The sequence below is a fragment of the Ictalurus furcatus genome, chromosome 4 (genome assembly GCF_023375685.1).
Source record: "Ictalurus furcatus strain D&B chromosome 4, Billie_1.0, whole genome shotgun sequence".
Classification (NCBI taxonomy): domain Eukaryota; kingdom Metazoa; phylum Chordata; class Actinopteri; order Siluriformes; family Ictaluridae; genus Ictalurus; species Ictalurus furcatus.
In genome coordinates this window covers 18,607,744-18,633,700 of record NC_071258.1, presented here as the reverse complement: position 1 = coordinate 18,633,700, position 25,957 = coordinate 18,607,744, and the positions used below count along the sequence as shown (strand labels likewise).

The 25,957-nt window shown below is 39.7% G+C and overlaps 1 protein-coding gene across 1 annotated transcript in view; it reads left to right on the top strand.

The window, feature by feature from the left end:
- The window catches only part of reln (reelin), a 633,795-nt gene that overhangs the window by 270,144 nt on the left and 337,694 nt on the right, over positions 1 to 25,957 (top strand). The window contains exons 15-18 of the mRNA XM_053623241.1: positions 575 to 703; positions 3,894 to 4,003; positions 5,434 to 5,500; positions 5,676 to 5,909. Of these exons, the coding sequence (XP_053479216.1) occupies positions 575 to 703; positions 3,894 to 4,003; positions 5,434 to 5,500; positions 5,676 to 5,909 (540 nt within the window). The remainder of the gene's footprint in view (positions 1 to 574; positions 704 to 3,893; positions 4,004 to 5,433; positions 5,501 to 5,675; positions 5,910 to 25,957) is intronic.

Here is a 25,957-nt window from a genome sequence, read left to right as displayed (position 1 = left end):
AATGGTCGCACTGTAGAGCCCTGAGTTTATCTGCAAAGTTTTTTCCTGTTCGGCGTGATGAGGTTTAATGTCCTCGACAACCTCTGTCGTGCCATTTAGCAATATGTTAGCGTCATGATTTTCCCTCGTGCAAGTGCTGGAGCTCGCAGAGAAACTGGCAGCTTGAGCGCTAAAATTCTAACACCTTTTCCAGGTTTTGGCATTACAAAATGACATCATCCCTGCACCGCTCCATGTGATTGGCTGTAAGTTTAGGAAGCACTTGATTTGATCTGCAGCGGAGTTTTCTATGAGCAGAGGACGAACTTTAAATGGCAATATCACAGTTGATCATATTCATTTAATCGAGGGCAGTCAAAATCGTAATCGCGATCGATATCCGATTAATTGTGCAGCCCTATAATAAACTAATAATATTTAGGATATATTGTATGTTATTGTTCAGAGTGGTATTATTTGCTATATTTTGGAATAACAGAATCATTAAAAAAATAGATAACGTTAAAATGGTTTGGAATTTTTCATAGTTTCACATTGTCTTTTCTTTGTCTATACTCATGTATTTTAATGACAGCGTCAGTTTGGAGTTCTCAACCAATCAGGGACGAACCTGGTCTCTTTTGCACATGGAGTGTCTACCTGAGTTATGTTCTGGACCACATCTTCCCCACAGCACAATCTACTCGTCTGACAACTACAGCAGGTGTGTAAATGCATGTGCATGGGCCTGGATCTTTTCCCTTCTGAATCTGGTTCCTCTCAAGGTTTCTTCCTCTTAACATCTTAGGGAGTTTTTCCCTTAATGTTCTAAATGTTCTACATTTAGATTAATGTTCTAAATGTTCTAAAGACATTCGGGTTTGAGATTAAATGATGAATATGAGAAGACAGTTTAGAATTTCAGCTTTTACTTCCTGGTATGTAGGTGTGTTAAATGGCAAAGAACATAGTACATTTGTATCAGACCACCCAATTTGAAAAGTAGCAAAAATATTGGAACATATCTGACAGATGTTTTTTGTTATCCAGGTGTGCTATGTTATATTGCTTGTTTAAACAATGATTAGCTCTGAACATCTACTTTTGGATTTAGCCTTCAGTTTCACCTGTGAAGACTGCATTGGTTGTTAAAAGGGATAAGCCAACATGAAGATCAAAGAGCTGTCTAGCTGTCTCTCGTAGAGACTGGAGGGGATGCTCAGACCTAACTTTATCCTGCTCAATGTTGATAGTATTGACCCTATTCATGTTCGGGATAGACATGTCCTCATCATATTCCAATTCCGTATAAACCCTAGAAAAGTCATCCTTTAAACTGGAGAATGCATACTTTTCTTGAGGTTCAACCTGAGCCCCAAGCTCCTTCTGTGGGCAAGAACAACATCTCAGTGTTGAATTGCCAACTCCCTGGACCACACTAGAATTAACCAGTTGTCCAGGTAGTTTAGTACATGGGATGCCCTGGAGTTGCAATGGAGCCAGAGCAGCATCCATGTACTTTGAGAAGGTGTGAGGGGATAAAGCGAGATGAAAGGAAGAACTCAATATTGATACACATTGCCTCCAAACCCGAACCTCAGGAACTTCCTGTGACTGGGCAATATTTGTGGAAATATGCATTTTTTAGATCTATCATCACAAACCAATCCTCAAACTGAATCTGTGGAACAATAAATTTGAGCGTCAACATTTTGAACCTGTATGTCCGAAGAGTACTTCTCAGATGCCGAAGACCTAAAATTGGCCACATACTCCCGTCTTTATTGCAGACCAAGTAATAATGGCTTTAAAAACTCTGTCCATCAGAGAAAGAGGTACATGTTCTATGGTCACTTTGTCCAAGACAGATCTTACTTCCTGTGCTAACATTGGACTCTGCTCTGTGCTCACTACTGTGGTGAACACACCTCTGAACCAGGGGTGGTTAACCAGGGGGTTGATCTCTGAAATGGACCTGGTAATTCTTTTCTGTGGTGGACAGAACCCATGGTGATACATTTGGCAATAGTTTCCACGCTGCCAGATGGTCATTTAGTGATGTTAACTCATCCACATTCTATTGGATTGAAAGCATCAGATTTTTGTTGCCCGGTGACAGCTCGCTGACCAGAGAAAACTGAAAACTTGGGATGGCATTAATACTGGGGTCAAACTGCCCTAACAACCTCTCATACCCTGATACCTCCCTCCGTGTCCCATCAGGACCACTTCTTCTTTGTCTTTTTGGCACTGATTATTGTTCTTAAATCAGGCCTACTAGTAGGCTGTGACTGTGGCAGCCCGGTTTCCCTGGCTTTTGCAGGGGGAGGCGGGCCATCTGTGCCTCCCTTACATTTCTACTCATCCGAGCTCCACTCATGGATGCCTGGGCAAACTCAGAATGATGAGAAAGGAATTCGCTGAACATAGCCATTTGCTGTTTTGCCTCCCGAAACCTGTCTATGATGACATTAACTGCGCTGCCAAACAGGCCAGAAGGTGTTAAAGGGGCATCCAGAAGGAAAACTTTATCTTTATGCCCCATGCCCAACAGGTTGAGCCATAGGTGCCTCTCAGTTGCGACCAAGCTACCCATTGAACAGCCGATGTGGCAGGCCATTTGTTTGGTGACATGGAGAGACAAATCCATGGCCCGGCTAAGCTCCAGCACTCCATCGGGCCCAGTTCCCTCCCCACTGTCAAGCTCCTTCAACGGGTCTGCCTGGAAGGCCTGGAACACTGCCATTGTATGCAGAGACCCACAAGCGAGACCTGCTGCCCGGTCTGCCGGGCTTTGCCAACCAATGCAGAGGTGGTCTTACACGGCTTCGATGGCAAAACCGGCCCCCCTAATTTTGCTACCGTCGAATGAGAGAGGAAGCTCGCAAGCGCCATCTCCACCTTTGGCATAGTAAAATGTCCATACTGTTTGTTCCCCATGATGTGAGGGAGTTTTAATTTCACTGGGAAGGAAGAGCTCGTCCAGCTTGCCATGAGCCTCTTCCCCCGGCCAGTTTAGTTTTAATTTCCCAACTGCCCTAGTGATCACTTAGAGCAGCTCTTTATAGGACTGAGAGCTGCTCTCCAATTTTGATGCACTGGCTCCCCCACCTGGCTCCTTGTAGTCAGAAAGGGTGGGTTGCATACCAGAAGGTGAAGTTGCTTCGCATGCTCCAAAACCCGGAACCAGAGAGTCGGATCCGGAAGAAAGAGCAAGCGATAGACCAGCACTCGTCTCTGGTTCCTCCTCCGGATCCATACTGGACCCCCAGGATCTGAGCCAGCTGGCTGCCTCGACAGCATCCAGCCCAGAGACCTGAGGTTTTCGAAACCCGTCTCCCTTTGGCTTAGAAGAGCGGAACTTCTTTATTGTGAAGCATTCACAATGAGTGCAGTCAGCCACCTCAAGGGCTGCTGCAGCATGCTCTACTCCCAGTCACTTTTGAAAAGTGCACATAAGCCCTTGAGTCCAGATGTCAGAATAATAACCTACACTGAATGTTTTTGCCTGTGTGTTTGATCATATCTTTTAAGATTCCATCAGGTCCACTTGCTTTGTTCAGTTTCAGACTAGATAATTGTCTATCTCTGATCGTCTCTATATTTATTTGTGTAATTGTCTTTATTTTTACTATGGAATTTGGCAATATTCATACATAATATGGTATACACACCCTGAGACCTGCATGGGCTTATGCAGGTGTTTAAAGTTAAAATTAAACATACATAACACATTAAACATACAAGCCTGTTAACTTACTTTTTTCACATTGTTAACATTTTTCCTGGTCCATTAAGGCCGATGTTTATGGTTGTTAATTATTTGTTATGTAATGCAGTAGATAATGTTGGTTAAGAAAACTTTAATGTAAATTTTTACAATGTTATTTGTATGTGCATGCCTGTATGTGTAGATGGACAAGGATTTCTATCCCTCTTCCCAATGCTGCCCTCACAGAGAGCACTCGGTTTCGCTGGATACAGACTGGAATTGGAATTGGCAATATGTGGGCCATCGACAATGGTGAAAGTCATTCTCTTACTGAATGTCAATAATCTTGTTATAAAAGAAAAATGTTACTAAGACTTTAGCTACATACCTACATACAGTGGATATAAAACTGTTAAAATGACAGGTATTTGTGATGTAAAAAATTAAACTAAGATAAATCACATCAGATTGTTTCCACCTTTAATGGAGTATAGCAACCAACAAAATTCAAGCTAATAGAAAATAGAATGTCTCATGGGTAAAAAAAGAAAAAAGCTTATAACCTAAACATAATAATGTGGAAGTATTTGATTTTTGTTTACCTTCTATTATACTTAAAATCTGTTTTATTCTCTTTATGCTGATTATTTATTTTTTATTATTTGTGAGTGTATTCTCTACCAGGGTGTTCTTACCTGAAATCTCTCACCATAAGTAAATAGAATGAATGTATGGAGATAGATAAGTGGTACACTTTGTCATGTGAAGACCCTTTAATCATACAATGAGCTAAGCCTCTCTGAACATTATCACATAAATGACCTAAGTTGTTATATATTGGGTAGACTTTCACCCATTTAGTTAGACAAGCTGCATGACAAGACTGAAACAGAACTCTGGCTACACTCCCATATTTATCCATCTGAAGAGCTTCTGCAAATAAAATTCATCTACTGTGAAGATCCTGTCTCCAGACTTATCATTCCACCCTTTGCATCTGACTGAAGCATTATTATGGTGTAAAAGATGACAAACAATATAACATAAAACAATAACCTGGTTGCATAAGTGTGCATATCATAATTATCGTACACCTGTCATCAATATAGTGATTCTGAGTAACCCCAAATAAAGATCAGCTGTTTCTGTAAGGTTTTCTTAAATTCTCATTGCTTTCATCTAACTGCTGAACCAGATCTTATCAAAAGGAATTGTTCAGGAGAAGATCTTATTGTCAAAAGGAATTGTTCAGGAGAAGGGTACGAAAAAATTTCCAAAACATTAGATGTATCATGGAACACCATGAAGGCCATCAAACAAAACAAAACAAAGAAGCTACAAACAAAATATATTTTATCAAAGTATCAGTTTGTGTACATGGTATTGGTATTTGTGGGGTTTTTTTCTCCATGAAATGTTTCTAGTTGTTTTTCACTTGAATTTTGTTGGTTGCTATATCCCATTAAAAGGTGGAATAAGATCTGACACTATTTATCTTGGTTCAATTTTTTACATCACAAAAACCTGCCCTTTTAGCAGGGCTGTGTAGAATTCTATACTGATAACACTGTCGCTATAAAGAAAAAAAAAACTTATTTTCATTAAATGAATGGTCAGGATAATGCAGCTTAAAATTATGGTAAGCAGTCAGGATAATTATGCTTAATATTATGCTAAGCACACATACAATTACATTTATGTGCACTACTTTTCTTCTCCTTCTGTTTCTCTATACTTTGCAGTATATATCGGCCCAGCCTGTCTGCGCTTTTGCTCAGGGAGAGGACAATGTTCACGCAGTGGATGCAAGTATGCACACTTACTGTGGATATGTGTGATGTTCTAAAGCAATTACTGACTTTTGTTTGTAGACAACTATTTTGTTTAACGCAGTCTGTACATTATTAGATGAGGTATATGGATTAATTTATATAAAAAAGTATTATTAATAGTGGTACTTTCTGTTTCCACTGTTCTTTGTTAGGTGTGACTCGGGTTTCAGTGGGCAAGCTTGTGAGCTAGCTACTCAGACTTTTCCTGCATTTCTGTCAGAGGGGTTTTCTAGTCCAAGGCTCTCCTCTTACCACAGCTTTTCATCTCTGCATGGGGCAGAGGTCAGCTTTGGCTGTGGGGTTTTAGCCAGTGGGAAGGCCTTGGTCTTCAACAAAGACAGCAGGAGACATTTGGTTACTGCTCTACTAGATGGCTCTCAGGCCAGGTAGATACATATATATATATATATATATATACACACACATTCACACTTGTTCATTTGGCTGAATCTTTTATCCCCACAGAATTACAATTGAGACAGGATACATTGCAGTTAAGGGTAAAGGGTCTTGCTCAAGGACACAACAAAGTAAGATTTTCAGTGCTGGGATTTGAACTGACAACCTTCTGAATACATAGTAGCCCACTGATCCACCATTACCAGAGCCCCCTCAAATAAACAACAACAACAAAAAAAAACAGCCAACAAACAAATAAACATGCAAAGACTAACATTTACTAATTCATACTAACAGAAAATCTGACATTGGGAACACAAATGCACAAATGTTTTTTTTTTTTTTTTTTTTTAAATTTAGCTACCAAAAGAAAAATAATTTTGGCAAAACATTATTCACTTGCTACATATCAATTGCAGATCTTATAAACTTTTTTGCATAACCATAAGCATGGTTTTATCACAAAAGGCAATTCACCTCACTGCAAAAAAGTGATATCTTAGCAAGTAACAAAATCTCATATAAAAAGGTTATCTAATATTTCTCATTATGAGATTATCTTATTATACATTAAACCTATTTGTAGACATGTAATGGTGCTTGAAAGTTTGTGAACCCTTTCGAATTTTCTACATTTCTGCATAAATATGACCTAAAACCATCAGATTTTCATAAAAGTAGAGAAAGAGAATACAATTAAACAAATTAGACAAAAATATTATACTTGGTCATTTATTTATTGATGATCCAATATTACATCTCTGTGATTTGCAAAAGTATGTGAACCTTTGGTTTCAGTATCTGGTATGACCCCCTTGTGCAGCAACGACTGCAACTAAACATTTCCAGTAAGTATTGATCAGTCATGCACAATTTTAGCCCATTCTTTAGTACAGAACAGCATCAAATCTGGGATGTTGGTTGGTTTCCTCAAATAAACTGCTTGCTTCAGATCCTTCCACAACATTTCTATCGGATTTTGGTCTGGACTTTGACTTAGCCATTCCAAAACATGAACTTTATTCATTTACCATTCTTTGGTAGAATGACTTGTGTGCTTAGGGTCCTTGTCTTTCTGCCAGGGTGTCTGCGGATCCTTAAAAAGTCTTAAAACATCTTAAATTCCTTAATGTAAAAATAAGGCCTTAATTAGCATTAATATGTATTAAATTCACATTTCAAAGGTCTTAAAAATGCAAAGGAACTGACACTGTAAAGAATATATTTTGTTTTGGCCCTTTGCTGTTTGAGATGGTAAACCTGTGTGACTCTGTTGCACTCAGATTGTGTGCGTAACTCATCAGTATTTTAGAACTGCTCTGTTCACAGTAACTGCTGCTCCACACCAACTTCATCTCTGTCTGCTGTGAGTTGGAGAACACGGAGAACACGACGGCTGTTTCATACAAAAACTATTTGAAATGTTGACTCGTTGGACCACAATACACGATTCCACTGTGCTACTGTCCATGTCAAATGAGACAGAGCCCAGAGAAGTAGGTGGTGCTTCTGGACTGTATTGATGTATGGCTTCTGCTTTGAATAGTAAAGCCTTAACTTGCATCTGTGGATGCAGTGGTGAATAGTGTTGACTGACAAAGGTTTAACAAAGTATTCCCGAGCCAATGTCAGGATATTCATTACAGACTCATGACGGTTTTTAAGACAGTGACGTCTGAGAGATCAGAGATCACACATATTCAGAAGTGGTTTTTGGCCTTGCCCTTTATGCTCCAAGATTTGACTGGATTCCTTAATAAAAATAATAATAATTCCTTAGATTTATGTAGCTCTTTTCTAGGCACACAAAGCACTTTACATTGTATTGGGGGGGGGGGGGGGGTTAGTCTCCTCAAACCACCACCAATGTGTAGCATCCACCTGGATTATGCGATGGCAGCCATAGTATGCCAGAACGCCCACCACACACCAGCTATTGGTGGAGAGGAGAGGAGAGTGATGTAGCCAATTCAGGAATCGAGATTATTACCTAACATAACAGATGGTCTTGGGCCAAATGTGACCTCAAAATGGCACTTCTGGTATGCTGCCAGCACTGGCATGCATTGTAGCGTGGTACCTTACTTAAAAACTTGATTTCCAGCAAGCAGAATTTGCTTTTCTTCAAATTGATAGTGAGACCTGCTCGATGCACTTCATCAAATATCTTTTGAAGGTCCAAGAAATGTTGAGACACTGATGATGAATAGATGATAATATCATTCAAGTAAACCAGACAGCACTGACCACATAGACTTTCTAAGACCATCTCTATTAGCCTCTGGAATGTGCCTGGGGCATTTTTAAGTCCAAATGGCATCACATTAAAATGGTAGAGGCCTGAAGAGACTCTAGAATCAAGGACAATTCCATATGCAAGGGCTTTGGCTGGAAGCACTGCTGAAGGGGTGTTAATGACCTTTCCATGAAACTCAATGTCCAAAACAACCCAACCCAAAGGGGACTCTGCTTCCCCATTGGCTAAGTACAAAGGACCATGGGTCCACAGTCTTAGGTTTTCATTTGAACTTTCAGTTCAACCCAGAGATGTTCATGTAGGAGAGTATAGCTATCGTGTCAACGATAGCTTTTCCATACCACGACTTAATCTGTATGGGTACCACCAATTGTGATGGAATAACCATTGAATCAAAAGGAGAAGTTGGTGAAGAAATCAAAGTATTTTTTCTCTGAGGTTGCTTGGAGGTTACTGTTGATGCAGAAGAGTTGCTGGAGGGTCCACTGGTTTTTGAGTGATAAGGTTTTTGCTTATTTTGGGAAGGAAAATGAGAAGAGGATGTAGATGTGTACTGAGGGCAGGATCCAGGGGAATGGGCATCTTTGCAGCGCCAACACAGAGGCAGTTGTTCTCATTGTTGACTACCCGGATGCAGTCCTTTCTGCATTTGGTTCACTTTTCTTCCCTGGAGGTTGCGTTCATATGCCAGCTGTTGGTCATGGTCTCTCTCAAATTAATAACCAAGCCGTACAAGATTGTCCACATTGAGAACTTTTCCACGGAGCTGACTGGCGAGGTAAGGTTTTATGTGTTTCAGAATGAGCTTTAAAATGTCTAATTCAGTCAGTTTAGGATTCCATCGTGTGCATAGAGCTCTATATGAATAGGCAAAATCTCGGATGGATTCATTGTCGCCTTGGTTTTTAGTTCGGACACGTTCAGCTAACTCGTCTTCATAGTCTTCAGCCAAAAAGGCCGACACAAAAGCAGTCTTGAATTCCTCCCAAGATGCAACTTTGGAACGTTTTATCTCCCACCAGTCTCGAGCAGTGCCATGGAAGACTGTTCTGAAGGTAGCAAGAATGTCATTGTCGGATAAAGGATGTAAGACAAGGAAATCCTCACATTTGGATAAATAAAGTAAGGGGTCAGGATCATATCCAGGCCTTCTGTATGTAGGAAAAGTTAGTTTGATGTGATCACTTTTGGGAATTGAAGTAAGACTGGATATAGGGAGCTCTACTCCTGAAGGGTTTTTTTTAACAGTGGTGAGGCTGGAAGAGTCAGTTGCTTGAATTTTTTGTGTATTTCCTCCATTTCACTCTGGTGAGTTGTAGAAAGTACATCCATCTTTCCATTCACATCATCCACCTTTGCAGACAGCATCTTTAACATTGATGACCATTCACCAAAGCTTTTAGCAATTTCAAGATTTTTCCCTTCCAAAAATTTCTGTGTACTTTGTAACTCACCTTGCAACTCAATTTGCATCTGCTCAACCATAAATCCCAGCTCAGACATAAGGGAGACTTTAATCTTATTTGTTTCTTCTGACAACAGTGTTTTAATTGCTTTCATTATAGTATCCATTTCCTGGGCTTGCTAGTCCTTATTGGAAGTTACGGTATGCAGGTTGCGAATACTTTGTTCCGTTTGTTCAGTGAATTTGTTTAATTTTGATTCCAGATGGAATCTACTACATTGTACCTGTTTGGCCAACTCATTTAACACTTTATCCTGCCTTTGTTGCAGAATATCCAAATGGACGTGGGCCTGATCTGTAAGCCGACAAAGGGGTAGGGAGCACAAAAGGAAGTTCACATTGAACAGAGTCAGCAGAAGCACCTTCATGTGTAGACAGCACCGCAAGGGGATTCTTTGTATTTTCCCCAATTGAGGATGCTGTTGCAGATGATGCAATCTCCATGTCCAAAGACTGTGAATGAGATGGGCTTTGTGATGGGTTATGTGGACTAGGACCAGGCCTTGGGGTGCTTAAGGTTGGCAAAGCATGTATATGTATAGGTGTAGAAAGGTCAGGTGGAAACGGTTCCCAATCTAATGAGGGCAAAAGGGAAACAGGACGTGTAGGGGTAGACATGGCCAGGGAATAAGAGAAACAATACAGAGCAGCAAGTAGTTACACAGACTCCTGAAGTCTCAATATACATTTCATTTCAAAAACTGAAAATATAAGTACACACATACACACACACACACACACACACACAGTATTCCACAATAATAATAAGTCCATCAATAACGCAAATGTCCAAGTCTGTTAAGTTCAGTACCCCAACTACACTTTCTAAATGTTACAGTTCAGTCCCTGTTTGGGCGCCACTCTGTAGCGTGGTACCTTACTTATGGGGTTTGGGCGCCAGACAGTTCAAATTAACCGTCACTTATAATTTATAATTTGGACATCATTCAGAACAAAAAAAAACATCAGTAGGCTACTCAATTCTTACAAAATAAGATTATTATTATTTATGCAATAAATGTAAGAAAATACAGATCGTTTCAGTCATAGAAACTGAAATAATGAAAACCAAAACTTCCCATACATGGGATTAATAGACGAACCCATAAGGAAACAAGCCTCTATAGAAAATTTGCACACACAAAAAGCAGAAAAAAAACACATTTAACCCCAAAATAATTCTTAACCAAAACAAAAAAGTTGTTCACTTTAAAAGCGGCACTTCAATGGCGGTGATTTAGGCATACAGGAGTTCGTGAACTTGAAAGCATGGGAAACTGGCAGTCAGATTCCGCTTAACACTCTGAGTTATTTACAGACAGTAACATCCAACAATTTAAGCATACTGGTTCTCCACAAAAGTATTAAAGAAAGGATCTCAAACCCGTGATGTGCCTCCGAACCCTCAAAGCTCCGCTCGCTCGTTGATTCACCTTGGCAGGATATTCCCGAAGTGTTCGCCAGCCTCCGGAATCAATATCCACAAGATTATAATCCACAGTAAAGCATTAGCATGGTCCCTGGCAAATGGACACCATCAGTTCCGCCATTCCCACCTGGCTCTCAGTTCTGCGTCCCGCTCATTTCCGCCTCCTGCTCATCTCCTCCTCCTTTAGTCACCTGTTCTTTTTATTGCTTCCGAAGACCACACCCTTCTCTTCATCTCTCTCTTTTTTTTTTTCTTCCGTTAATTAAAACACGGAATGGAACGGACTCCACCTCTGCGTCACTGTGCAGCTATCCGTTACAGCATCATGTCAGCCAAGTGTGGATCATGTGTGACAATGATGGCGTTGCAAACATGATGGCAGACAACATTCGGGCCAATTGTAGGTGGGGGTTGTGTGGCCGACCCACATAGCAACCGGTCTTGGGCCGAATGTGGCCTCAGGATGGCACTGCTGGCATGCTGCCGGTACTGCCATGCATCATGTCAGCCAAGTGTGGGCCATGTGTGACAGTGATGGCACTGCAAACATGACGGCAGACAACATTTGGGCCTACTGCGGATGGGGGATGTGTGGCCTAACTCTTTCTAGTAATTGCGGGCCACATTTAGTATCAGGTTGCAATTCCGAACAAGAATTTATAGTCCTGCAATGTACAAGACAAGATTCTCTCTCTCTATTTCTCACCCACACACACACACACACACACACACACACACACACACACACTTTTTCATGATTTTAAAATGTGTTGCTCTTTAGATTAGAAAGTATCTTTCATTTACTGATTTATAGGTGAAAATAAGGGGTGTCTAGATGAAAAATAGGGGAAATAATTTAAAAAGAAGTAGTTTTATGTGCTAAGTTCTCAGAAATGTAATTCAAGAAATGTCCATAAGGTTACGGAACCTGAACAGAACATGCATTTTCATAACAAGATCAAATGTTGTATTTAAAAAATAATTAAATAAAATAACAAAAGAATTTTGTTTTTAAATAATATTTTAAAATAACACAGATTCACATCTTATTTCTTAATACATACATAAATAAATAAAACATTATGACAACCTTTATTTTTATTTATTTATTTTTTTTATAAATTGCTATACACACCTGTCTGGTAGGGTGACCAGATGCAAACAGACCAAATGTGGGACAAGTACTAAGTTTGTGGGGGACAAAAAGGCCTGCCATTTGGATGTCTAACTATGTGAATAAGAAACATGTACACTGAGCTTATTTATATTTATTTATATTTATGTCTTTTGTGTCAAACAATGCAACGAAGAGAAACATTTTTGCTTAAAATATTAAGCGGGGGAAAAAAAGGATTTCTATGGCTTGACCTCACGTGTGCCCAGTTTGAATGAAAGTTGACAGCCCTCTGATGACAGGTTTCAGTACTTTCTTCACAGCCATTGGGACACTTGCTTCAGCAGCAATGCAACTGATGTTTTCCATCTATTTCAGTTTATAATTTACTGAAATATTATCGTAGAAACATGAGAAAAAAATAACAAAAATCTTACTGTAACACTTTCCCAGATTCGGGTAGGGAATGAGGAAGCTGGAGGCTTGAAACAACTTTTCAGTGGTTTTATTTTATAGACACACATGGCTCTATGCTGGTTGGCTCTCTCTGTCTTACGAGGCACCCATCACTGCAACACAGAACATTAATTAATATAATTCCCCACATGTGTATAAATAGGCGCTTGAGTATGCCCCCACTTCCACACTTAGTCTGTTCAAATTTTTCAAACTCTTTATTTCAAATCAAAATGGGGTCCTGGAAGGTCTGTCAGGTGTCCCATTTGACATCTGTCAAGCCAGTAGGAGAGCTACAAGCTCTCTCTGTTGCCCCTTCCTGCCTTGACTTTTCCCCTGGCAAGAAAGGAGAAAATGGAATTCATTCAATGCTACTTTGAGGAATGACATTCATATTTACATGTGCACACACAAGTCAACTTTCTACACTGAAAAGAAAAAAAAAATTAATCAAATGAACACTTAACTGAGCTGAGGCTCGAACCCCGGCTGCTGGCATACTACAAAAAGTACCCGTACTACGTGACTCGATCATGCTTACTCTGTATAATTCAATCTAGTAATTAGAAACTTGTTTATATTAGGTTTAGCATAAGTTTTGATGAGAAACATTATATTTTTATGTGAACCATACGTAATATTTTTTCTTAAATCTAACTGACCGCACATTCCATTTTTTTCACTCTCAACAACGTTTAATGTGCTCTGCTGCTTGTTGCAAAATGGTTCTGAGAGAGGTTCCCACATCCGTGGGCCAAGCATAAGCAGATCATGGGATTCAGTACAAGAAACAGCACTGTTTGGTTGGTAAAATAATATATGCTGTATACAGTATATGTCCTGGCAGTATCTACTAGCAAGCAGTACTTTGTTCAAATGAAACATGACTGCCCCCTACTGGTGTTGTCTTTCCTGCCCCCGAAGCATGCACGTGATAATGCGTGATACCTCATGAAATTGCAGGATCCTTTTTCCTTTGATGGGGTTTTTCAATGGCCACATCTGTATTTTACAGTCAACACTGGTCATAATCTAGCAAAAACTAGGCCAATGAAATATAGTCTAAATGGTCATATTATCACTTGATATTGTACAGGTGCATCTCAAAAAATGTTAATATAGTGGAAATGTTAATTTTTTCTGTAATTTAATTCAAAAAGTGGTACTTTCATATATTCTAAATTCATTACACAAAGTGAACTATTTCAAGCCTTTTTTTTATTTTAATCTTGATATTTAAGGCTTACAGCTCATGGAAATCAAAAATCCAGTATCTCAAAATATTAGAATAAAAAATGTATAATACAGAAATGTCAACATGAGAAGCTAATTAACTCAAAACACCTACAAAGGTTTCCGGAGCCTTTAATCTCTCAGTCTGGTTCAGTACACACAACCACAATCATGCCTTTCTGGATCATGTTCACATATAGCTTCTTCTTTGCATGATACAGCTTTAACCAGCATTTTTGGATTTCACAGCAAACTGTGTTCACAGACAGTGAGTTCTGGAGATGTTTCTGAGCACATGCAGTGATTTCCATTACAGAATCATGCCTGTTTTTAATGCCGTGCCGCCTCAGGGCCCGAAGATCATGAGCATGCAATATTGATTTTCACCCTTGTGAGAGATTTCTCCAGATTCTCTGAATCTTTTGATGATATTATGTACTGCTGATGATGAGATATTCATAGTCTTTGCAATTTTACATTGAGGAACATTATTCTGAAATTGTTCCACAAATTGTAGACACATTTTTTCGCATATTGGTGAACCTTTGCCCATCTTTACTTCTGAAAGACTTTGTCTCTCTAAGATACTCTTTTTATACCCAATTATGTTACTGGCTTGTTGCCAATTAACCTCCAGCTGTTTAATTTTTAGTAACACTTACATTTCCAGCCTTTTGTTGCCCCTTCCCAACTCTATTGAGGCATGTTGCGGCCATCAAATTCAAAATTACCTTATTTTTTTCTTAAAATGGCACATTTATTCAGTTTAAATATAATGTTTTGTATGTTATATTGTGAATAGCATATGGGTTTATGAGATTTGCAGATCATTGCATTCTGTTTTTATTTACATTTATTTACATTTTACATAGTGTCCCAACTAATTTGGAATTGGGGTTGTACACTGGAACAAAATGAGGTTTCTTCAGGACCATGGACCAGTATCTAAGGCTTCATAAAGTGCAAATACACAACAGTGTGAGATGAGTGCAAAACAATAAATGCACAGAACAAAATAAATACAGGACAGTAAACTGGACAATACATACACAGAACATCGACTTTAAACTGTAAACATGGACTGTAACTGTAACTGTTACAGTAAACTGTTGTGGAGTCTGCTGGTGGTGGCACAGATGCTCCTGTACCTTCTGCAAGATGACAGGAGGGTGAACAGTCCATGAGAGGGGTCGTCCACAATACTGGTGGCTTTGCGGATGCAGCAGTTGTTGAAGGAGGTGTCGATGGTGGGTAAAGAGACCCCGATGATCTTTTCAGTTGTCAGTTGTCCTCCCAATTCACTATAGGGTCTTTCGGTTGGAGGCTGGGCAGTTCCCATACCACACAGTGAGACAGCTGGTCAGGACACTCTCTATCGTCCCTCTGATGGAGGTGAGGATGGGAGGGGGAGTTTGGCTCTCTTCAACCTCCGCAGGAAGTGGAGGCACTGCTGGTCCTTCTTGACTAGGCAGATGGTGTTGAGAGTCCAGGAGAGGTTCTCAGTCATGTGCGCACCAAGAAATTTGGCATTTTTTACTCTCTCTACAGTTGTTCCATTGATGTGCAGTGGTGAGTGGTCCACTTGGGTTCTCCTGAAGTTGACAATCATCTATTTAGTCTTATCAACATTAATGGATTGTTGTCTGTTCTGCGAGCTGTTCACCGCCTCCCTGTATGCTGACTCATCATTGTTGCTGATGAAGCCCACAACTGTAGTGTCATCAGCAAAATTTATGATGTGATTAGAACTAAACTTTGCAGCACAGTCATGAGTCAGCAGGGTAAACAGCAGTAGACTGAGCACACAGCCCCAGGGGTCACCGGTGTCCAGTTTGGTGGTGCTTGAGGTAGAGTTGCCGATCCTCATGGACTGGGGTCTTCCAGTCAGAAAGTCAAGGATCCAGTTGCAGAGGTGCAGAGTGTTTAAACCCAGCATGCTCAGCTTTGTTATCAGCTTTGTTTGTTATGTTGGATAATTATGTTGAATGCTGAACTGAAGTCTATGAACAGCATAAATAATTTAACTTTTTGTCTAGATGTGACAGAGGCAGATGGATGGTTGCAGATATAGCATACTCTCTTGAGCGGTTGGGATGAGTGGCATACTGGAATGGGTACAGTGTAGTGGGAAGACTGTTTTTATGTGTTTCATGACTAGCTGCTTGAAGCACTTCATGATGATAGGTGTTAGTGCAACAGGCCAATAGTTATTCAGGCATGGCACAGCTGATTTCTTCGGCACAGGGATGATGGTGGACATCTTGAAGCACACAGGGACAACTGCTTGGCTCAGGGAAATGTTGAAGATGTCTGTGAGAACATCTGCAAGATGATCAACACATTCCCTGAGCACCCAGCCAGATATGTTGTCAGGACCTGCAGCATACTGTGGGTTGACTCTGGACAGAGTTTTCCTGACATCTACTGCAGACAGACAAAGTACTTGGTCAGTACTTGGGAGTTAGGGTGGTCTTCCTCACTGGCATGGTATTCTGTGCTTCAAACCATATGTAGAAATCGTTCAGGGCATCTAGGAGTGAGGCGTCATCATCACGGACAGGTGGTGTAGCTTTGTAGTCTGTGATGGCCTGAATGCCTTGCCACATATTCCTTGTGTCCTTGGTGTTTGTGAAGTGACTGTGGATTCTTTCTGCATAGTTGCATTTTGTCTTTCTGATGGCCTGGGACAGATTGGCCCTTGCTGTGTGGGGGCTGCCGTATCATCAGACCTGAAGGCAGAGTCTCAGATTTTCAACAGTAAGCACACTTCAGTAGTCATCCATGGTTTCTGTTTGCACATGTGGTGATGGTCTTGAAGGATGTTACATCATCTATGCACTTGCTGATGTAGCCAGTCACTGATGCTGTGTATTCCTCCAAGTCTGTGTTGTTGTGGTATGTAGAAACCTCTCTGAACATATTCTAGTCTGTGTGCTCAAAACAGTCCTGAAGTGCTGAGAAGGCTCCCTCCTACCAGGTTCTCACCTATTTCAGAACCGGTTTGGCCAGTTTCAGAAGTGGTCTGTATCCTGGGATTAGCATAACAGAGATTTGTAGACTGAGTAAGTCCAGATTATTGTTACGAGAGTGAACATTGGAGAGGAGAATAGATGGTAGAGCTGGATGGCTTGGGTTCTCTGTTCTGGCCAGCGGCATCAGGCAACACCGTGGTCCCAGAGCCTGGTTCATCTAGCAGCCCGAGGTCATGTAGCTCATCTCGCAGTCCATCATTTATTCCTCCTGAGCTTTGTTTTCCAATGTTCAGCAGAATTTGGCGATAATAGACATGCACACAAGTGCTTCCGATGTACATCTGTTTAAAAACTTTCCAAATAGGTCTAAGCTACATGTAACATGCACCATATTAGCGGACCTGAAGTGGCCGCTGCATGCTACCATGCTGCCATCTTGGCTATAGATGTAATGAAAAGATGCCTATATCCAGGACAACAGGTTCACTCAAAGTACTAGCTGATTTCAGTCTGGCAATATAGTTGGGAAATAGCCCAACTAGTAAAATATGTAATTTTTTTCTAAAAATAACATTACCTAAAGTAAGTAAGAATAAATTACTTACTTATCAGAAATGATATGCTCCACTGGATCAAGTCGCTCTTTAAAATGCAACCATTCATGATTGGAGACGCGCTCTTCTTTGAGGAAAAGGTGAACTTTTCTACACTTTCCAGGACCATCTGGCGAGCTTCCTCACTTGTCTAGCACGCCATCATCTAAAAGCGATGAAAGGTCAATGGCTCTGATGAAGCTTGGGTGGATGTGTCTAGATCAGCGCTAACTGTATCTATCATTAGTTTCATGCACGTTACATAATCAGAAAATATTTGTATTGGACTTGAACTGGTTAATTTAAAAGAAGACATATCAAGGTTTCTATAGACATATTTCTCATGTCTGTGGGACAGTTATACACTTTTGTTTTTGAGTTTCGGTTCATTTTTGTGACGGAGATGGATGCAGAGGAAAGTGCATCCTGTTTGTTTTCTGTATTTTATAAAAACACAGCATTGTTTTTATTGTGAGTAGACACAAATAAAAGTAGACCCTTTATAGTTTTGATGTTTGACCCTTTACAGTTACAGAATGTGTTCCTGTTTTCTGTATGACCATAACTGACAGAGTATTTTAACTCATTCCTGTTCCTATTAGAAAAAAAAAATCCAAGTGATCCCGCCTGCACCTCCATGGACCTGTAAGGGTTAACAGAAAAATGTATTCAGATCAGAACAAAAATATAGCTGGATAAGTGCTGCCGTAAATGTATAAGTGCTGGACAAGTTGACATTTTTGGTTCAGATTGTTGAAAAAAACTAATTTTGAGAAAATGGCTGTTAAAGATATTGATTGCAGAATTTCATATTTACTGATTAGAAATAACACTTTTGTAACAGTAACTCATTTATCATTTCCTACAAAGCTCTACTACACAACTGATGATATATAAACTGTATGTGACTTCTTTGTGAGACTTGATGAGAAGGCAGATAGGAGAGATATTCCCATCGTTATTCATCTCATGTAATTTAATGCTTGTTTTCTCTTTCTTGCAAACAGAGTCTTTTTTACGTACTTTCCATACTTATTCAGGCTATGATCAGCTGCTTATGTCTGTTTTTTTTTTTCTTTTTACTGTATTGATGTCTCTGTTGTAAGCTAGTGGACACCTCACGGGATGCATTTTGATGAATCACATCACCAGAAATGAACTTTAAACTTCCTTAGACAATCAAATTCTGTCTCCTTGTTTAGGTTGGCCTGTAGTTTCTTACAATTGGTGAGCTCTAAAATGGAAATGACCAGCTATCATGATGCTAGAGGGAATCATTTTCCAACGATACCAAACACTCGCTGATTGAAAGAGTGATCATGAAGCTATATATACCTTTTTATGGTATCAGTGTTAAATAAGACATGTTATAGCAGCAAAATATACCAAAATCTGTAAATTAATATTTTAACCTTCATAAACCAATGGCAATACAAATGTAACAAAAAATACCACTATTACATCTTGCCATTGCCATTTAATATTTCTATTTCATGTAATCAACACCTCAACTAGTTTCCTTTAAAAAAAATGGTTTTAAAGATAAAAAAAAGGATATAGAGGTATATGTAGAACCTTTATTATATTATGTTTTGTTATTGTATCACACTATATTGTGTCCTCCAGTTCAAGTTAACATTTAAATTATTTGATGCTCCTCACCACAATTATATAGGCTGAGAGAGAGAATACAGAGTAGAGTTACAGTTAGCATTAATTAAGTTACATTAAATTTTTATTAATTAACATTAATTAACATGCTAATTAATTAGCATTAATTAAGTTACATTTTGACATTAATGGCTGTGTGTTGAGATATTTTGAGGGGACAGCAAATTTACACTGTTACACAAGCTGTACACTCACTATTGTGGTAAAGTGTCATTTCTTCAGTGTCGTCACATGAAAAGATATAATCAAATATTTACAAAAATGTGAGTAGTGTACTCACTTTTGTGAGATACTATATATGATTCTTGTTAATGATTCTTATAACATTTACTGAAGTTATTCCGTCAAAGGAGTGAGTGAGAGATTTTCTCTTTGTCTTTTGTTGTTTGATTAACATTAATGACAGACAGCAGCAGGTTAGATAGCATGTCAGTGTATGACATGATCTGCCCTTAGACATTTCACACCTTGTTTTCCTGCTCTGCATCAAAGGATGTTAGTGTTTCAGTTTCAACACCTTTACTGGTTAAAATAAATAAATAAATAAATAAATAGAAATATCAGTGTTTACCAATTTTTCCCTCACACTGACTGTGAGCTAGCGCTTGGCAGAATTGAGAGCTGTTAGTCAATAAGACACGAGTATTTCCACCTATTTTCCTGTAAACCCTGTCTGATTGACCTTGCCTCCGTTCACTGAAGATATAAAATGTCAACACCGCTGTCTTCTTTTACTGACGTTCAGTTCCATAGTAACAAACCACTCCAAGTGGATTATCATTCGGGGCTAAATTCTTCAGGGTTACAGCCTCTAATGCCCAGGCCAGGTTATGCCCTTGGTATTGACACACCTCCCAACTGTGTGTTTTTCCCAACTGTTTACATTCGCTTAAGACGTAACCAACTGTGTTTACATGAATACTCGGCCAGACCTGCTTTTTGACATGATGTGTGTGCATTTATTTGACCATCCAAGGGTAATAAGCCACGAAAGAGAACTCAATTCAGTACTCACATGATGAGGGGGCTTTCTGTGAGCACGCTTCAAGTGTGTGTGCACAAGCCTCCTGGACAGGCAGGGAGACATTCATTATCATTTCCTGTTATCTTAATTTTATGTTGTTATTTATTTTATATCTTTCTTTTCATGTTATACATGATGCAGACTTGACTGTACTCTGAAAAAGTTCAGAGTCCAAATTGTCAGCGTCCACGTCAAGTTCGAGTACAAATTTACCTGAATGCATGACAGGTCCAAGTCAGGGATTGAGTACCCCAACTCTAACTTCTTATGTACATTTTGTTTAAGAGCCATTCAGTAATCAATCATGGGATGTGCATCATGTTTGTGTTGCTTAGACACATTGTTTACAAAGAGATTTGGATATGAGAAATTTAGAATATAATTTGGGGAAGCATCGACAAATGAGGACATTTTATTTAGCAGATGCTCTTAAGTTGGATTACAAAAAGTTCTTTAACTTCATGCACAAGGCTGCAGTGGACTGTTTTTGTGTTTCCCAGCTGCTGGCTTTGTGAAAAACATTAGAAATAATGCACTCTCTCCTTACCTCAAGTCTGTCTGACATGACACCCTAGCTGCTATGCTGTTCAGTGCAATTCAAATGTGTCAATCACTCAGTTAAATTCATACCCCAGCCCGAAGTGAAATCTTCAATTCAAGTCTGCTTTGAAGAGCTTATGTAAATCAGACAGCAAAAAATAAAGACATGTGCTAGCATCTCACATTCAAGAGGTTATATTTGATCTGTGTTTGCATGGGCTTAGAATTGTTTTGAAGATGGGTGTCACATAGGCTTAGTGGTTAGCACGTTCGCCTCACACCTCCAGGGTCTGGGGTCCGAGTCCCGCTGGGGCCATGTGTGTGCGGAGTTTGCATGTTCTCCCCGTGCTGTGGGGGTTTCCTCCGGGTACTCCGGTTTCCTCCCCCCAGTCCAAAGACATGCATGGTAGGCTGATTGGAGTGTCTAAAGTGTCCGTAGTGTATGAATGGGTGTGTGAGTGTGTATGTGAGTGTGCCCTGCAATGGACTGGCACCCTGTCCAGGGTGTACCCCACCTTGTGCCCGATGCTCCCTGGGATAGGCTCCAGGTTCCCCATGAACCTGAAAAGGAGTAAGCGGTAGAAGATGGATGGATGGATGGATGGATGGATGGGTGTCACATATGGAGTTCAAGACGGAAGCAAGTGCAGGTATGGCAGTTTAATAAAATAGGTCCAAGGGATCAGGAAGAAATCAATAATCAAAGACAGGCAGAGGTCAGGCGATGAGGTAAGCAGTTAAAACAAGGCAAGGTAAAAAAAAATGAGGTCAAAAACAAGAATAAACAAACAAGGTATCAAGGCTTAGTAACTGCAGAGACTTAAGTGTCTCTTAAGTAGTGAGGTGGCGTTGATATTATAATTGGATACAGGTGTGTCTGATTAGTTCTCAAGAGAAGGTGATGCAACAGTGTGTAGCATTGGGAGTTGTAGTTGTCGGCCATGTTTTGTAGTTCATGGTGCATTCTGGGAAATGGAGTCACTGGTTTGCCATGACATGACAATGGGGGTGGGGGGTGGGTTGAACTGAAGTGTGAATGGGTATGCTTCCTGATATTTATTTTTTAAATTCAGTAAAAATAAATACATTGAAAAATTCAGCTTTGTTATATCTGCAGTGCCATTACATAATTTCCCTCTGCTTATCTATATTTCTATCCATCTACCCATCCCATCCATCCATCTATCTGTTTAATCTCTCTGTCTATCTATCTATTGTCCAAAAGCATTCATGATCAAGTGATTGTTTCATTAAAACAAATTCCACAGGGCATGATAACAGTCCAAATGAATGCACTGTAACTGATTAAAACACATAATTTATTGTGATATTTTAACATGCTACTGTAGTGCACAGTGGAAAAACCTTGTTGTTTATAATAATGGGAACTATTAAAATATAATTTAGCTAACATAACACAAGGCAGTTTTTTGCTAACTTATTATACTGATAGTTATGGTGAAATTGCAATGAATTAGCTAGCTAGCTACGATATAGGTGGAGTGTCATAAGCTAGATTACATCATATTATGAACACTTAACTAACCCCTAAAATGCCAACCCCACACTATCCTTTAAAAAAAAAATAAAAATCTTACTTTGTCACTTACACCTCTACTCTGCACACTTTGCTTTTCTAGAACTCAATTAAAAAATCTAGTATGGTAGCACTACTTGTATGGTCTCTGCTTGATATATTGCTTTGCTTGTATTTCCTCATTTGTAAGTCACTTTGGATAAAAACTTCTGCTAAATGAATAAATGTCAATGTAAATATTATACTACCTCCTGAGTAAATGTTTTATATTTTTTACTGTCCCTCTCTGACCAGCAATGCAAAATAATCTTCTGGGCAGTGCTTTTCTTCATCTTCAAAGCTACCTGTGCTATCCCAGTCAAACAAGAGGCAATAGTTGGGGAATACCAACTTGTGCAACGGAGGGGGGCTTTTAGTATTTTTATCCGATTTATAATTTCAAACTAACAATCGATTCAGAACACCAATAATGTTACAAAATGACATTCTATATATATATTTCAGTTGGGGAGGGGTGTCTAACAATCTGTGTAAATTTATTTAAGACATGCTAGTTGTAAAAGTTAGTGCTAAAATACAATTTATTTATGTTTGCCATTATAATTACCCTGATGTGACATAAGCGTGATATATGCATTAAAATTTGTCACAGAAGTAAGAATTAAATAATGTTATATGTTTATATTATGTTATTCATTTATTTATTATGTTTATATACAGTCTTGGGGAGTAACAGAATACACGTAACAGCATTATGTAATCAGGATACAAAAAAACTGGCAACTGTAATTGTAGGGATAAAGCAAATAACAGCTTCTATTAGCCCCTTATCCTCCGTCAGCCTTTTCAGCCTCTTGGTTCATTTACTCAAAAGAAAAAATAGCGCATGTGGTTTATCACGGAGCATATTCAGGCCTGGAGAGTCTAAATGAATACACTGGCAATCTGAGCAGTTCAGAAAGACGTCTGGTTTATTGCAGATTCACAGAGGTTTATATACATATACAGAGATACAAATAGCCGTGCATAGGCGCACTGCTGTGTGGAAATAATATGGCAGTTGAACTGTCTGGCCACGTACGTGAAAAACATCTTAGACAGTACAAGAACGTACAGGTTTCTGAACATATATGGTATGGTTCGCTTAACAGAATAGAGGAAGTTCCTATGGTGACATTTTAACTGGCACGTACACAACAGACAGGTCTAGAAAAGTTCATGAGACAGAAATTAAACTATAACCTAAACATACTTATACATATCTGAGGGAATAGAGAATAGAGAGTTTCCAACATTGCCCTCTTTTGTCCTAGTGAAACACAGGACAATATAAAAAGAAGATAATTCTAAGTCTGATAGGTACAGAATTTGAAAAATGGTCACTATTAGGGTCAATCCATCCTTGTTCACTAACAAAATCATTACCATCAGCCAATACTCCGGCCATAAACATAGAACATAGGAACATATTAACAAGAAAAAAAATAACACCAACATTGTGTCCAGTCCGTGTATAGGTTGTACCCAGGGACACAAGTGAAGAGAGGATGTGTATGTGAGAGGTGTATCAGCAGCTGGAACAGTAGAGTCACCTTCAGATCAACAGGTCAGATGAGAGTTCTAGTGGACTCGTTCACCAGCAAGTTCTCACTATAGTCAGGTTGGAGTTACTGGACTGGTTCCATGGGAACAGCCTATAATGGAACAGAATCATGCAATTATTTGTTCACAGATTTTAAACCAACTGGCATGCTGCCATATGTGGCCTTCTGAGGTCATGACAGCAGTTCTTGTTACTGCCACAACCTCATAAGGACTGGTATACTTGGGTTCACCCAACTGCTTGTTCCATTTGGGCACTCGGAGCAGCACCTGGTCACCTGGAACGAAGGAATGAGTTTGGCACTGCGAAGAAAGACGGAGTTTAGCTCTTACACATTCATGTTTTTCTAGCAAGACATCAAGTAATTTAGACACATAATCATCCAGATGAATGTCATCTCCGCTACCTGCGGAAGTAGAAAGGTTAGTAGACATTTTCCAGGCAGTAGGAAAAGGTCGGCCAAATAGAATCTCAAAGGGTGATAGACCTGTAGTTTTAGATGGTGTCATTTTGATCTCAGTCAGAACCGCAGGTAAAACGTCAGGCCAGGCGGTGCTCCCCCTCTGTTGCATAGCTTTGCTCAAATGATCTTTTAAAGTGTGGTTTATTCTCTCAACCACCCCAGACGACTGTGGGTGGTAGGGAATGTGAAATTTCCAATCTATAGCCAAATAGTCACATAGACGTTGTGTGACTTGTGAAGTAAAAGCAGTACCTTTGTCTGAGTCAATTTGCAAAGGCACACCGAAGCGTGGTATGATTTCTTTTGCTAAGACGCGTACAACCGTTTTTGCGTTCTCAGTAGCACATGGAAACACTTCGACCCATTTAGAGAAACAATCAACAATAACTAAAAGCATTTTATGCGGACCTACTAGAGGCATATGTGTGAAGTCAATTTGCAGACTTTCAAAGGGCACCTGTGGGGGCGGAAGAGCATCATGACACATGGGCGAACCTTGCACATTATTTTGCAGACAGATTAAACAGCGAGAGAGATGTAGTTTAATCTGATGTCTCAAATCTTTTATACAAAATTTAGATGTCATGTCAGACATTACGCCAGTGAAACCTTGATGCAAAACACCATGAAACTCACGAATTAAAAACGGGGCTCTGGTTTTTGGAACGCATAGAAGACCTACTTGATGAAACCAGATGCCATCAGAGTCTGGGACCGCTCCTTGAGCCTGCCGGAACTCAGCATCTTCTGGTGATGCATGAGATTGCATCAATGAAAAATCTACCCAGGGTAGAAGAGCACTGGTGTAAAAATGTACAACAGACACTAAGAAAGGGCAAGAGTTTTGTGACTGCGCAGCCAATGTCACATGTCGGTCAGCTAAAGCATTCCCCTTACTTACTACAGTGCTACCTACAAGATGCGCCTTGGTTTTGACAATGGCAAGGGAATGAGGAAGTGAACAGGCAGCAATAAGATTCTCCACTAATGTGGACTGTGAAATGTGTTTCCCATCTGCAGACCTGAAACCACATTGTTGCCAAATCCGTCCAAAATCATTTGCTACACCAAAGGCGTAACGAGAATCACTGAAAATTGTCACTCTCTGTCCTTCATGTAAAATGCAGGCATGGGTGAGAGCGAATAATTCTGCGGCCTGTGCTGAATTAAAGGGCAAAGAGTGCACTTCGAGTACCACATCCGGTAATATGCAGACAGAATAACCACACAGAAAAACACCATCAGCCGGTTTTGAACATGAGCCATACAAAAACATACTCACTTTGGGTGAGAGGAATATAAGATAAATCACTTCTTATACTACACGAAGTTACAATTTCTGTTAAACAATCATGATCATTTTTTACAGGCTCAGTGTCATCCTGTGAATTTAGAAGCCGATGAAGAGCACGCGCGATGGTATCCTGTCCTGTTGAACACTTTATGGTTAAATTAGCAGTAGAACAAAGAATTGTTTCATAACCACTTCTACGTTGAGTGGTCATGTGTTGTGTTTCAATGTTTGAGAGAACTTGTTTTACCTGTTGTGTGGTGTGTAAAACCAAAGGATGAGACAATACCAATCGTTCTGCATCCGTGACAAGAAGAGCGCTGGCAGCCACTGCACGCAGACACGCGGGGAGTCCAGCAGCCACGGTGTCCAATGTTTTAGATAGAT